This window comes from Nothobranchius furzeri, chromosome 13, assembly GCF_043380555.1.
Source record: "Nothobranchius furzeri strain GRZ-AD chromosome 13, NfurGRZ-RIMD1, whole genome shotgun sequence".
NCBI classification, from domain to species: Eukaryota; Metazoa; Chordata; class Actinopteri; order Cyprinodontiformes; family Nothobranchiidae; genus Nothobranchius; species Nothobranchius furzeri.
The window spans coordinates 53258178-53273708 of NC_091753.1; the positions used below are offsets into that span (position 1 = coordinate 53258178).

At 39.8% G+C, this 15531-nt stretch overlaps 2 protein-coding genes across 2 annotated transcripts; both read right to left on the reverse strand.

The window, feature by feature from the left end:
- Nucleotides 1-5989: 5989 nt before the first annotated feature.
- LOC107380642 (olfactory receptor 52E4-like) lies at nucleotides 5990-8064 on the reverse strand. The gene is made up of 3 exons (XM_015951939.3): nucleotides 7134-8064; nucleotides 6175-6198; nucleotides 5990-6102 (listed from the first exon to the last, which is right to left on the reverse strand). Exons 1-3 carry the CDS (start codon nucleotides 8062-8064, stop codon nucleotides 5990-5992), a joined length of 1068 nt encoding a protein of 355 aa, XP_015807425.2.
- Nucleotides 8065-11123: 3059 nt separating this feature from the next.
- Nucleotides 11124-12362, reverse strand: LOC107380641 (olfactory receptor 52E4-like). Its single transcript, XM_015951938.3, has one exon. The coding sequence runs from the start codon at nucleotides 12072-12074 to the stop codon at nucleotides 11124-11126; it is 951 nt and encodes a 316-aa protein (XP_015807424.1). The 5' UTR covers nucleotides 12075-12362.
- Nucleotides 12363-15531: the final 3169 nt, after the last annotated feature.

Sequence of the window (15531 nt, forward strand, 5' to 3'; positions counted from 1 at the left end):
TGTGATTCACAAAATAGATATGCTATTAACATAAAATTTAATTTCCACCTTTTTTTTTGGGATCTTTGGTAGTCACACATTATTAACATGACAAGCTTTTGTTACAGCCGGTAGAAAATAATCTGTACCACAAGAGTGTGAATAACGTAATGAATGCTGTTTTATTTGATTTTTGATGAAAATTAAATTTAAAGTAAGAGAGGAAACTACAGAAAACATTTCTGAATTTAGATTTCAGCAACCAGACTGAATGTGAAATAATTGTTTTAAATGTGAAAAATGTTTCATTACATTTCTAAATGCTTCTTCCTCATGCTCTGCAGAGAATTTCATGCTTTAATCTTTGCTTCCTCCTAAAACATTCAGCTCAGCCAAAGGTAAAAGTCACCACCTGGATTTAACTAAGCAAACAGGCAACCTCCCGTTGGATAATTACTGCACGGGCGATTATCTTTCAGCTGCAACAAGTTATTTAACCCAACTGGTGCAACGAGTTGCTTCTCATTTATTAAACAACCAGATGGAAAGACACATCTGGTGGTCGTGGAATTGATGTTAGTCTGTGTGAGAAGGGTCAGATCATTGACATCAAGCAGAGGAAACATCTAAGGAGATGCAGAAACCACTAAAAACTGGGTTAAGAACTGTCCAACGCTTTATTAAACTGGTCTGAGTCCAGATGGACCCTGTTCCAGAGTGATGGTGCATCAGGGTAAGAAGGGAGGCAGATGATTTGATTCACCCATCATGCCTAGTACCTACTGTACAAACCTGTGGGGGCAGTGCTATGATCTGGGCTTGCTGCAGTTGGTCAGGTTCAGCAACAGGATGTGCTCCAAGAATGAGGTCAGCTGACTACCTGAATATCCTGAATGACCAGGTTATTCCATCTTCCCTGATGGCACAGGCCTATTTCAAGATGCCAGGATTGATCGGGCTCAAAAAGTGAGTCGTTCAGAGTCCAGAACTTAACCCCATTGAGAATCTTTGGGATTTGCTGGAGAAGAGTTTGTGCAGCGGTCAGACTCTACCATCATCAATGCAAGATCTGGGTGAAACATTAATACAACACTGAATGGAAATAAATCTGGTGACGTTGCAGAAGCTTATCGAAACAATGCTTCAGCAAATGTGTGTCATAATCAATGTGCGTGTGTATGTTTTTATTTTGTCAATGACAGAAAACTGTAATGAAAAAAATAGTTTAAACAAATCAAACTACAATTAAAATTCCACTGAGTTTCTGTTGCTGTAGATGTTCTGAAACTAAGCAGAACCTGTTTACAGCAGAAGGACCCAAAGCCCTCGGAGGTTCATTAAGCCGAGGAAACGTCACTCTGGAGGATGGATGTGACTCATCTTTCCTGTTGACGCTTCGTAAACAGAGGTGATTAACTTAATGAGCAAAGCTGAAGAAAAACAGCAACCAATCATTGGTAACCAAGTAGTTATTGTTTGCTAAAGTTTATTGAAACATTCACTCATGTTGGGTTGGCGACAAAACTCCAAACAAACCAATCAGATGGAGGTAAACATCAGTGACTTGCTGCCATTGGTTCTGCGTATTCAGTGATTCATAAATTACAGAAGAGAAAAAACATTTCGGAAGATCTTTGTTGCATCCAGTTCTTATACAAAACACCAAACAAAACAAAAGATATCAAAACCACTGTAACAACAAATGTTTAATAAAGTTGTTAAAAGTCAAACTAACTCGTGTGTTTTTAAACTGTAAACAAACTAAAGTTGAAGATGATTAAAAAATGCACCACTTTCTTTTTATTTAAAATTAAAAAAGTAATGTTGACCATGTTATTTACAAATAATACACATTTCATGTTTTTAAATATGCATCTTTTTGGATTAGACTTGGTAATCTTTATAAAAGTCAATATTTTATGTTCTTTTCCACAGATCTTCACTAAGTTATTAGTAAACTTAAAGAGTGTGCACACTAGCTGGTATTGTGGAGCATTCTGTGGTTCTGTTTGTATGCTCTATGAAGAAAAATGCTGATATTAATATTACTTAATTATGTTATTGATTGGAAACCACATGATTAAATCGTACTGAAAATCATAATGAGGCTGTTTGGTAAGCAAACTAAAGACATTGAAATCAGGATCAAAATGGACTACAATGAAATAGAAAGGGTAAATGAATATCGATTCCTGGGAGTGATACAATATCAGCTGGAGATCTCATATACATAGTATACAAAATAAATTGGGAAAAACATTGCAATTATGAGAACATGCAAATTCCTTCTGGACCACAAAGCTCTACTAATCCTGTACTACGCATTTATTCTCCCCTATCTTAGTTACTGCGCAGAGGTCTGGGGTAATACCTACAGTAGCCATTTGGAGGCAGTATTTCGACAAAAAAAAAGCTATTAGGATTGTGCAGAATGTTGGTTTCACAGACCACACTAATACACTTTCCATGAAGTCTAAAATCTTTAAACTTGACGATTTAGTTAACCTAAAGTCAATGCTAATTTTGTACAAAGCAAGACAGAATCAATTACCAATCCATAATCAACAGCTGTTTTTTGATAGACAGGGTGGAAACGATTTGTGGGGACCACATAATTTCAAGGTGGTATGTGCCTGCACAGCCCTCAAAACTCACTGCATATCCAGAAGAGGTGTTAAGCCTCGGAATGGTTTAGATGACAGCTTAAAGAGTGCTGCTAGTCTACTACTAATTAAAAGACAATATAAGATTACTGTTACTGAGAAATATGTTGAGAATTGTGATGGAAAAGCTTCTTGGTTTTATTCTGACTATGAATAATATATAAAAGAACAGTACAAGATATAAAATGGATAACAAAATATGCATGAAAGGTTCATTAACAAAACATTTACTGTCAAAAGTATAATATTGTAATGTGGGGTATAGGTGCACATAAGCTTCTTTGCTTCAGCCTACTCCATTTGAGCATCGTTTTAATGTTGTGAATTTTGAAAGAATACAACAGATGTAACTGCTCAATGAATGTGCTAAATAAATAATACTGAATTGATAGGAAGGCGTGGGCTACAAAAACGCTTATCCCCTCCCACTTCTTTTCAGATACCGTAAATCCTCTAATACAGGCCCGGGCCTGTATTTGACTCAAGCTCATCAAGCTCCAGGCCTTTATTGGAAGGAGGACCAGTATTAGAGGCAGGCCTCAATTTCAATTTGAGCAAAATGAACTAATGGTTGGCTGGAGTTTTTGACAGTTAAAATTGCGCCCACATTTTAAAAGTTAAACACATTTCTTTTAACAACGGTAGTTTCTGCTTCAGCCCTCTCCCCCCTCCCCCTGCGCAGCGGCCGTAAACTCACTGATGCGCCTGCAGCCTCTCGGAGTTCCTGCTGCTTTAAACATTAAAATAATTATTTCATTTTCTGTTCCTCACTTCTAATTACCTTCAATGGTGTCTGTTTGTTGCAACCACCAGGTAAAAAAACTAACTTGTTTTTATTTGACTATTTTTCTGTCCTGCCTGTTTATTATCTTCCTGCATCTCCTCTCAATCCTAAAGAAAAACAGCTACCTGCCTTCATATATATTCACCTTATGAGTTACCTTTGAACTGCAGTTCTAAAAGATCTACCGACCGCAAAAACAGCGGAGTGCTCGCTGCTTGCCGGCCACATCAGTTAGGTGCGTCACAGAGGACAAAACAGGTGATGTGCCCCGCTCCACAGCAGCGAAAAGCATCAGGCACAAATAAAAGACAGAAAACATAAAAGGAAATGAGCCGACATGAACGATTGCGTGTTAAATTAGTTTTTGAGGTGGTGACACCTGATTTGATAATGTTACTGTGGCCGTGCTCAGGACGCAGATGTCTGGAGCGCGTCAACAATCAGAGCTTTGCATGCGCAAGCTGGTTAAGGTTAGGATGGGGGTGAGGAGAATGTTAAATTGTAAGAGGGTAAAGGTCACAATTTGGTTAAATGTCCGTTTTACGGCAGGTGTCAATACCGATGCTCTGGCACAGCGCGTTGCCTCACGACGCGCAGGAGCTCCTCACCTGCTGACAGCAGGCTGCTGTCTTTTCCGAGGACTGCATCTTGCATTATCACGTGACAGCGACTAGTCGATGTCAGGCATAAAAAGTCACTATAGAGCGGTGAAGTCGACTAGTGACTTCATACAACCCCTGCTACTGCTCCCCAGAGTGTTCTGCAGCATAATCAGCACGTTCTCTTTGAACTTGATATCAAATTTTCGGCCCCTCTTTGTCTCCGCACGGTTAAAGTTACCCTCGCGGTCTATCACTGGCAAATCAAAAGTGAGACGGATGACACAACCGCCCCCGTACTTGCTTGTTACCACATTCCACCCGGCCACAATAAAAAACCGGCCATTATTCACCTCCGCCGACTCCGACACCGGCCAAAATATGATACCCGGCAGTTAATTAAATGCAGGCTAATATTAGAGAATTTACGGTATGTAAATTTTGGGATTTCTCATTCGTATTGCTAATTGTTTCCTTCTCTTTCCATAATTATGATTATCTTGTCATTTATTTTATTACGTTTGAAATAAACTTTCTAAACTTAAAGAATGTTGCAATTTTTGCCCAATATGCTTTTATTTTTCTTTCTTTAACCTAAGTTACGATGCTTTTTAACAAATATTTAGTATTTGGATTGTATTGCATCATCACAATCAAGCTGCGCCTAAATATAAAAGTGGGCCCATGTTTATTCTATAAATCCCCTGTTTGTTTAATAGTCCATCCATCCATCCATCCATCCATCCATCCATCCATCCATCCATTCATCCATCCTTCCATCAACTATCCATCTGTTTGTACATCCATCCATCCACTTAGTCAGTTCACGGGGGCAGCAGCCTAAGCAGGGAGACCCAGACTTCCTTCTCCCTGCCACTTGGGCAAGCTCCTCCAGGAGAATCCCAAGGCCAGCCAGGAGACATAGTCCCTCCAGCATGTCCTGGATCTTCCCTTGGGTCTCCTCGTAGTTGGACGCGCCCGGAAAACTTCACTAGGGAGGCATCCAGGAGGCATCCTGACCAGATGCCCAAGCCACCTCAACTGGCACCTCTCAATGGGGAGGAGCAGCAGATCTACTCTGAACTCCTCCCTGATGACCAAGCTTTTCACCCTGTTTCTAAGGGAGAGTCCAGACACCCTGTGGAGAAAACTCATTTCAGCTGCTTGTGTCAGCGATCTCGTTCTTTCGGTCACTACCCGAAGCTCGTGACCATAGGTAAGGGTTGGATAGTATTGACTGGTAAGCCGCCTTCTGGCTCAGCACCCTCTTCACCAGACAAACCAGTACAACACCCGCATGACTGCAGATGCAGCACCAATCCGCCTGTCGATCTCGAGCTCTTTCCTTCCCTCAAGCGTGAATGAGACTCTGAGATACTTAAACTCCTCCCCTTGAGGCAGGGCCTCGTCCCTGACTCAGAGCAGACATTCTACCCTTTTCTTTCCGTCTGTCCATCCATCCATTCAACCATTCATCCATCCATTTATCCATCCATCAACTATCCAGCCATTTGTCCATCCATCCTTCCATCCACCCATCCATCTATTCATCAATCCATCCAGCCCCATTTATCCATCAGCCAGCCCTCATCTATCCATCCATCCATCCATTTTCTTGGGGACTTTGTTGAACATTCCCAGTTCATCCTCAATACCAGTTTGAGTTTACCAGTTGGTGTATATCCTCCCCCACCACCAGACCCAAATCACCTACATAAAATTATTAAAGGCAACACAGTAAAATAAAAGTTTATTCTTTCTTTTATTACCATATTAGATACTTTTTATTGACTACTGTTTTGTTTTGTTTTCAACATCATCACTGCTACTGCATATATGACAGTAAAGCTTTGACTATTGAATCATGTAGTAGTATATATTTATGTACCTTAACTAAACTCAGCATTAGCGATGGTTGGCAAATGAGCAATTAGAACCACTGGTCTTTATTAAACACAGGAACATCATGAAAAAGTGAAGACATGGTCGTCTCTGAGGTGGCCGTCCTCGGTAAAAGTTTTTAGTCTCAGCTCTCCATGTAAGCAATTTGAAGAGCCCTCCTTAACTTGCTGCTGCACTTTCAAAAATTTATTTCTTAAGAAAAAAAACTAAAATAAGTAAAGCAATAAATAATCAGCTAGTGGTGTACTTGCATAAAGCTCATAATAAAAATCTAAAGAACAAAGAGGATGTACAAAATAAGCAAAAGATGAGGAGAACAAGCACAAACAGATATGAACAATTTACAGATTTTAATTGTATTTCCAAAACAAATTTATAAAACATGCCAAGAACCCATTTTTTGTAATTATGTTGGAATCTCACGTTACAGAATGTAGCTCTCTTTCTGTTTTTCCTTTGAGCTCAGTAGGTTAAATACAAAATGAATGTACAATCAAGTTATTATACATGTAAACACGACTGGACATTTTAGACCACAAGAGGGCAGCAAAGCTGTATCATGTCTTTAAGTCTGATGCCGCTGTCTTTTGTTTTTAGTGGCATGAAGAAGTTATTTATGCACAGCTGCCGCCCTCTAGTGTTCTGTTATGATCAGTAACAGTTTCTGGAAACCTGCTTAACTTAATTATCTCTAAGATCTGTCCGTTTTAACTTATTCAGTACGATTGAAGCAAAAGTGATTTATATTTCCACTACTTTGTAAAATTGCTTGTTTCTTTTTATTTGACCTTTATTTAATTGGGAAATTAGTAAATGTATCTTTTACAACTGTGGCCTAGCAAAAGGCAAGGTCATTTGAGGGAGAAGGAGAGGAGGCAGTAACAGAAAAAATACACAAAAAGCAACAATATGCATAAAAAAATATCAATAAAGAAAATACAACATTCAGTAAAATACGACTCACACAAAATGTGATTTTAAAAACAATGGAGCAATCAGAAGTGACACAAGCACACATCTTTAAAATGTTGTTTGATATGAGTTTGAAAATTTGCCTTAGAAATAAAGCTGTTTTTTTCTGTAGATCTCTGGATGAACCTAGATGTAAAATTTAAAACTGATATTAAATCATCAAAAAAACAAAACAAAATGATGTACAGAGGAACAAATCCATTAAAAAGATGAGGCCAAGTTAGGATATCGTACATCGAAATGGTTTCTTCCTGAAAACCTTCACTAGTTTTTCGCGAATTTCTTTTGTTCTCAGTCCATAAATGATTGAATTTAAAGTCGGGGGGAAGATTAACGTAGAAACACCAATGAATCTTCTTAAATGTGGTGAAATGTTCTGTATCCTGGATGATATGATGGTGAAAAGGCCCAAACACTCCATCATGAGAAAGACAAACAGGTGAGTAGCACATGTCTGCAGAGCTTTAGCTTTAGTGTCCGTCTGTTTGGATCTAAAGCATGCAATCAGAATCCGGAGATACGTGAATAAAACCATCCCGTTGGCTAAAACTTGTGTTAAACCAGTGATTAAAAGAGCATAAATGTTGTTTATTACTGTGTTATCACAAACCAGTGACAACAAATTAGCATTATCACAGTAGAGGTTTGACATTTCAGATCTACAGAAGCGCAAACGCAGTAGAAGAATAAAAAGACCTCCAATTAAAACCAGACAGGACGACCACACCAATGTGATTATTTTCATAATGTTAGCGTTAGTCATGAAAGTATTGTACTGCAGTGGGTGACATATAGCAATGTATCTGTCGTACGCCATAGCACTCAGAATAAACACAGAACCGGCTGCATAGATGTGGATAAAGAAGGCTTGTGCGATACAGGAGGAGTAATGGACCATCCTGCTGTTGGTCAGGATCTCTTTGATGAGCAGTGGGAAAAAAGCTGAAGAACCAATCAGGTCATTGACTGGAAGATTCACCAGGAACAGATGCATGGGCTGATGCAGAGATTTGTTCAGCACAATGGTGAGGATCAGAGTGAGGTTGCAGAACAGAATAATCATGTAGTTGAGAGTTGCAAAGAGAAAAGCAGGAAAGACACTTTCATGTGAAAGATCCAGTCCTTGTAGCTGTATAAAAGAGGACGTGTTGTACAGGTTGATCATTTTGATTTTATCCCTGGCTGTAGAGTCTATGAACAACATCAAATTTGCAAATATATGAGGGACTTGAAACAAAATATGTATGAAAGCATTTTTAAAAAGTGTCTAATTTACGCTGCTATGCAAGTTTAGCACATTATTTTTATTATAAGCTAAATTTGAGACAAACAAAGGTGTACAATTGCATCAGTGTCGTTTAATCCCAAACACACATTTAGATTAAACTAAAAAGTGAAAAAGCAGATAAAAATACTGTTTTATGATGTCTGATTTGTGGCTGAATTCTGATCAGTTGCATGCTGAGCATCTTCCATCTGGAGAATTGTTCAGACCAGCTGAGATCTTTATAGATGCAATTTCTGCTGAACAGCACACAAACCCCCGGGAGTGTTATCACGTAGATTTTCTCTAGATTGTTCTACACTGCTTCACAAGGGTTCGTGAACAACATGACAAATATAAGTTCAAGTTTTGCAAACATTACAAGAAATTAAAACACTGAGAATATACTCAGTCAAATAAAAACATATTCCAGTGCTAAACAATTAACCTTGTTTTGTTTTTTTAGTTATAGGAGTTGTACATTTGATGTAAAAAATATTTAAACATTTCACAATTGTTGAGATTGAAAAAAAAAAAAACTAGCTGTGGCCATGAGCTCTTTTCAGGCTGTTGGACCCCAGAAGCAGCTGATGGGTTTTGGCAACACAAGCAGAATGCGCCTTTAGTGGTCATTGAGGCAAAAACGTGGGCATGGGAAGAGTTTGATGATGTCACGGAGATCAACTTCCATATTGCTTTGAGGAGATCTAACATCAATCTCATGATTGGGAGGCAGTGCACCACAAGCATGCTGCTGACCTTAACTTGGGATGTTGGTTGGCAGACCACTTCAAAGATCTCCTCAATCCCACCGCTACGTCTTCCAGTGAAAAAGCAGAGTCTAGGGACGTTACGTTAGGCTCTCCAATCTCTGGTGCTGAAATCAGTAAGGTGGTCAGAAAGCACCTTGTGGCAGGGACCTGGGGGTGGAGGAGATTTGCCCAGAGTTCCTTAAGGCTCTGGATGTTGTGGGGCTGTGTTGGTTGATGCGACTCTGCAGTATTGAGCGCACATCAGGGCAGTCCCCCTGGATTGGCAGATGGGTTGGTGGTCCCCCAATTTCAAAAGGAGGATAGGTGGGTGTGTTCCAACTCTAGAGGGATCACACTTCTTAGCCTACATGATAAGCTCTATTCAGGGATTCTGGAGATAAGGGTTCAACATATAGTTGTACTTTGGATTCATGAGGTACAATGTGGCTTTTGTCCTGGTTGTGGACCATGGGCCAGGTCTATACCCTTAGGAGGGTTCTGTAGGGTGCTCAGGGGGTTGCCCAACCAGCTTGCATGTGTTTTGTGGTTTTGGAGAAGCCATTCAACTGTGTTGCTTAGGGAACCATGTGGGGGTCAGCCTGGGAGTATGGGGTACCAGGCCCCATGATACGGGCTATTAGGTCCGTGTATGATCACTGTCCAAGCATTGTCTGCATTGCCAAGAGTAAGTCGGGCTCATTCTTGGTGAGAGGTGCATTCAACTAAGGCTGCCCTTTGTCATCGATTCTGTTGATAACTTTTATAGACAGGATTTGTAGGTGCAGCCAATGTGTTGATGGTGTGTTTATTTATTTTATTTTTTGGTGGATGGAGGATTGGGTCTCGGTTTTTTGTGGATGATGTGATCCGGTTGGTTTGATCAGACCATGGTCTACAACTTTCGCTGGAGCGGTTTGCAGCCAAGTGGATAGTAGGATAAAAGTAATGGAATAAAGATCAGCACCTCTAAATCCATGACCGTGGTCGTTTTAGCCCAAAAAGGTGTTCACGAATTAGGGGAATAATGGAGTGGAAGATCGATAAGTGGATTGGTGCTGCGTCTGCAGTGATGCGGGCGTTGTACTGGTCCGTTGTGAACAGAGAGCTGAGCTGGAAGGTAAAGCTCTCTATTTACAGGTCGATCTTTGTAGCAACTCTCATCTGTGGTTACAAGATTTGGGTAGTGACCAAAAGAATGAGATAACGGAAAGCAGTTGAAATTAGTTTTCTTTGCAGTGGGTCTGGGCTCTCCCTTAGAGATTGGGTGAGAAGCTCAGTTATCCAGGAGGGGCTCGGTGCTGATCTGCTGCTCCTCCACATCGAGAGGAGTCAGTTGAGGTGACTCGGGCATGTGGTTAGGATGCCTACTGGATGCCTGCCTGGTGAAGTTTTCCAGGCTTATCCAACCAGGAGGAGACGCAAAGAAGACCCAGGACATGCTGGAGGGACTATGTCTCTCGGTTGGCTAGCGAACACCTTGGGATTTCCCCGGAAGAGCTGGCCCGGTTTGCGTAATCTCTGGATCATGCTGACTCATCAGGTACCCCAAGTATCTCTAAAAATGTGCTGCTTTTAAATGTAACCATGTAAAAATGACTTCAAATCTGCAGCTATTATTATTTATAAATGCAATTTTTTTTTGCAGATATCTGACCTGATTAGATCTGAGAGATTAAATATCCTTAATCATGAGGAAATTATTTTAATAATAATCAAGAACAAGTGCTGCTGTGTTCATATTTTATTAGCATTATTTCCACAAACCACAAATACGGTAAAAGGGACTGACATGTATTTGTTCATTTTGATTTTGGCAGATACACAAGTGTAATGAAGCTGCATTAACTTGAAGCAAAGGCAAAAAAGAAATGTCTGTATCTGCCAAATTTTGGTTTACAGTTAATTAGCAGTATTTAAATTGTGTGCCCACTGTCAAACGTTGTGTTATCATAACATCCAATAATTTTATAAGCAGATGTCACATTTCTAAAATATGAAAAATAAAAACACGACATCTTATTTACTAGCAAAAATAAAATTAAATCTGCGTAGAGCAAAAACTGAAAAAGCAAAGTTATAGCTTTGCATCAATTTCATTAAAACAATAGCCAAGTAGCTATATGCAAGCATGACAACTTTCATTTTAGCCATCTGTCATCTATGGTATCAAGACATATATGTACAGAGGAGAAGATCCATTAAACATAATTACGATACAGTACATCGAGAAATGTGCAGTTTCTTCCTGAAAACCTTCACTAGTTTTTCACGAATTTCTTTTGTTCTCAGTCCATAGATGATTGGATTTAAAGTCGGGGGGAAGATTAACGTAGAAACACCAATGAATCTTCTTAAATGTGGTGAAATGTTCTGTATCCTGTATGATACGATGGTGAAAAGGCCCAAACACTCCATCATGAGAAAGACAAACAGATGAGTAGCACATGTCTGCAGAGCTTTAGCTTTAGTGTCCGTCTGTTTGGATCTAAAGCACTCAATCAGAATCCGGAGATACGTGAATAAAACCATCCCATTGGCTATGATTTGAGAAAAAGCGCTAATGCACAGTCCATAAATGTTGTTTATTACTGTGTTATCACAAACCATCATCAACAAACTAGAATTATCACAGTAGAGGTTTGACATTTCAGATCTACAGAAGCGCAAACGCAGTAGAAGAATAAAAAGACCTCCAATTAAAACCAGACAGGACGACCACACCAATGTGATTATTTTCATAATGTTAGCGTTAGTCATGAGAGTGTTGTACTGCAATGGGTGACATATAGCAACGTATCTGTCGTACGCCATAGCACTCAGAATAAACACAGAACCGGCTGCATAGATGTGGATAAAGAAGGCTTGTGCGATACAGGAGGAGTAATGGATCATCCTGCTGTTGGTCAGGATCTCTTTGATGAGCAGTGGGAAAAAAGCTGAAGAACCAATCAGGTCATTGACTGGAAGATTCACCAGGAACAGATGCATGGGCTGATGCAGAGATTTGTTCAGCACAATGGTGAGGATCAGAGTGAGGTTGCAGAACAGAATAATCATGTAGTTGAGAGTTGCAAAGAGAAAAGCAGGAAAGGCACTTTCATGTGAAAGATCCAGTCCTTGTAGCTGTATAAAAGAGGACGTGTTGTACAGGTTGATCATTCTGACTGCATCAAATTGGCAAAAAAATGAGACACATGAAAAAAGAAATGTATGAAAGCATAAAAAAAAGTCTAATTTACATTGCTATAAAAGTACACATCAAAATTCTCACTGTTAAAACCTAAATAAAAAGCCTAAAAGCCCATTCAGACAATAGTATCCTAAATACACATTTAGATTTGGAACCATAAGTAACAAACTTTGAAGATACTTTATAGTCAAACTCAAAATTGATAATACAGAGAAAATACTGTTTCTTTTTTCTCTTCTGTTCCGCTTCTGATTTCTGATCAGTGACGTTCTCGAGCATCTTCCATCTGGAAAGTTGATCAAATGAACTGAGAACTTTATAGATGGGATTTCTACCCAACAGCTCACAAACTCTCCTGAGGGTTCTGGGTTGTCAGGTAGATTTTCTTTAGATTGTTTTGCTCCGGTTGTCAGGCAATCATTAACAACACAACAAATATAAATTTAATTATATTTATATTCAATCTAATACAATTAAAATCTCTGAGAAGCTACTTATTCAAATATACATACCTTATAATTGTGAATTATTAATCATTTCTTTTTAGTGATTTAAAGCTTTAAAAATATCATCCATGTTGTAAGTGTGTGTGTGTGTGTGTGGGGGGGGGGGTCTTTTTATTGCTTAAAAAGTTTTAAATTTGGCTTATTTTCAATAATTTCAAAATTATGGTTTAGCTACAAAAACATTTTTATCATATGCATGTGTCCATTGTATCCCAACCTACTGGTTTTTGGGTGATGTTTACAGAGTCAGAAGTGACCAAATCAGAACATTGATCATATAATATTTGTGCATCCTGATTTCTGTTAAAGGCACAAAAGAGTTTTTTTTTCCTAATGTGGCAAATGTGCATCTTCTGAAAGAGCTTAAAGCGCCTCTGCACGTTTTGTTGTGGTCTTGAATAAAGTCAGAAAGCCTTGTTTCTTCCTTGGGGGAGATACAAAATATCAAAAGCTCATGAGCAGATATTTACACGCTTTCCCTCTGACTGTTTCAGAGCTTGGGTGATGGTTACCTGGGATAATGTCTGATTTCAAAATCCCTTCTGCTGGGCTTAGGGCTGTAGCGACGCCTCGATGACGTCGACGGCTCGATTCTAAAAATTTGTCGACGTCAGATCCGGTAGTCGACGCACCGCGCCCACTTGTTGCATCCACAGGAGTTTGTAAATAGAGGTGGAATCTGCCTGTTTTTCCTCCTCTAGTTCGCCCTCTTCTCCGCCTTCACTAACATCTCCACCAAATACCGAAGACCCGGAATAATGTCCGTCCGCTACTAGATTCCTTTCCTGTTTTGACCGCCTTTGTCTCCCGGCAACGGACAACAACTTCCGGGGTCAGATGCGCTGCTCCGTCTCTACCGCAGATGTAGAACATCACCGGGAGCGTTTCTCCCTTCATGAGGGAGCTTCTTTCAGACATTAGGAGAGCTGTTTTGGTGTTAGCAGTCTCTCCTCCGTGCTGGTCTGTTTGCTGCTGGGTATTTTTGGTTTATTTAAACTTGGTAACTTGAACTTAACGTTGGTAAAGCTACTGTTAGCATGTTCGCTAACAGCTTCTTGCGTTTGGATAAGCTGTTACGTTTTGGTTTAGAGTTAATCTTTTTTTGTGGCGTAGATCTCCCTTTTATTACATTTAGAGTGTTGTGGGTTTTCGGTTTAGTTTAAAATATCACCTTTAGTTTGGTTTAACCACCCAGTTTAGAGTTGGACCTTTGGACATCCTTATTTTGGTCCAGAACCCAGTAATCTTTGCCCAGTGTGACATTCCTAGTTATTTGTATTTTTGTTTTAATTCCCCACAGGCATAATTAGTTTTATTATTCCCAACCTGTGGATGGAAAGGTTTATGTTTTTTTGTAGTTGTAAATAAACCTGATCATCATTTTAACTTTTAAATCCTGTTATTGTCCCTTCCTTTTTGCACATGAGCCAAACTCCCCAGGAAGGGTTGTAACACCACTCGCCTCACGCACATTACTGACCAAAACAAAGTAGCATGGAGACACTCCATCTTCAACCACCTCTCAGGCAGCAGCCTGCACTCCCAAGTTCTACACGTCACCAGAACATAACCAACCGCAACACAATAAAAGCAGTGTTATACAAAATGGAAGGCCTGTAGTGTTTATTCTCTTACAGTAACAATTTATCAATTTTTTTGAGGATTTTATTAGAGATTTTGTCAGAAAGGGTTATAGTTATGGCAGTTTTACAAGATACATTTGTAAAGTTACCCCACTCTTATTTTGGTGGTCCAGTTTGTGACATCACTTCCTCTAGATAGTCACTTCCTGTAAAGCCGTTTCTACCATTTTGTCTAAGCTGTTGGTGATGGCAGACAGCCGCGTGTGCGTTCATGACTGATATGTAAGTTTGGCCAACCGTAGCACCTCTATGGATACATAAATAACCTATAAGTTTATTCAGTTTCCTTTATGTCTGTCTGGACATATTGTTTGGATTATTTAGAGGGAGTTCCTACAGTTTAATTGGTATCAGTTGCTATTCTCGCTTGTAGTCCTCATTTCACTTCTCTTAATTTGTGTTATGTGTGCTAAATACTGGTTTATTTGAGTTTTATTCCATTTACTCCATGTGTATCCATCCATGACGTCAGTTCAGTTGAGGTGTGGTATAATGCCAGGCTAATTGGCAGCATGGTTTAGTAGTGTGGTACTTGCAACAGCAGTACCTTGCTTTGACCACCAGAGGTCCCTGGAGACCATATAATTTGTCAGTGCCTCTGAGCCTGGAAGTCACAATATTTACTCTGTGTAACCCTTGAATGTGCATCATTTGGGAATATATTTGTTTTTGCTTAGTCTTAAACGTTGGCATATTTATTTCACCATTTGTACAGTCCTTTTACATCATTCTTTGTATTTATTTTCCAGACCACACGGAACCACAGAAATGTACAGATGTCCATACTTCAACTGTCATTAAATACGTAAAACTGTCTCTCCGTGCCCTGCTCTCTGACCGGAGCCCTTATCTTGAAGATACTGTCAGATCAGCAAATAACTTCCAGAGTTCCCACTCTATCACATGGTCCTTCGAGCCGGATCCACAGTCATCTAGAGATATTATGGAGGAGCTAGGACAACCATCTGACCCAGCAGTGCGTTCTAGATCCCAGCGGGAGAGACGACTACCAACGTATTTGGAGGACTATGAAGTTGGATACCAACCTCAACTTCTCCATCATCCAGCAGCCCAAGCTCCAGCTGGGCATGAAGCTCATCCTCCAGATCAACCTGCAATGATGACAGCTGCCATCACTGAAGCCATACCTAGCCTACCTAGTTGGAGAGCATCATCAGATCGAAGCCAACCTGTCTCTCAGCGCAGTAAAGCTAAGACCCAGGGCAGCGCCAGTTCGTCAACAAGGAGGTCAATCATCGATGGGTTATCTGACATAC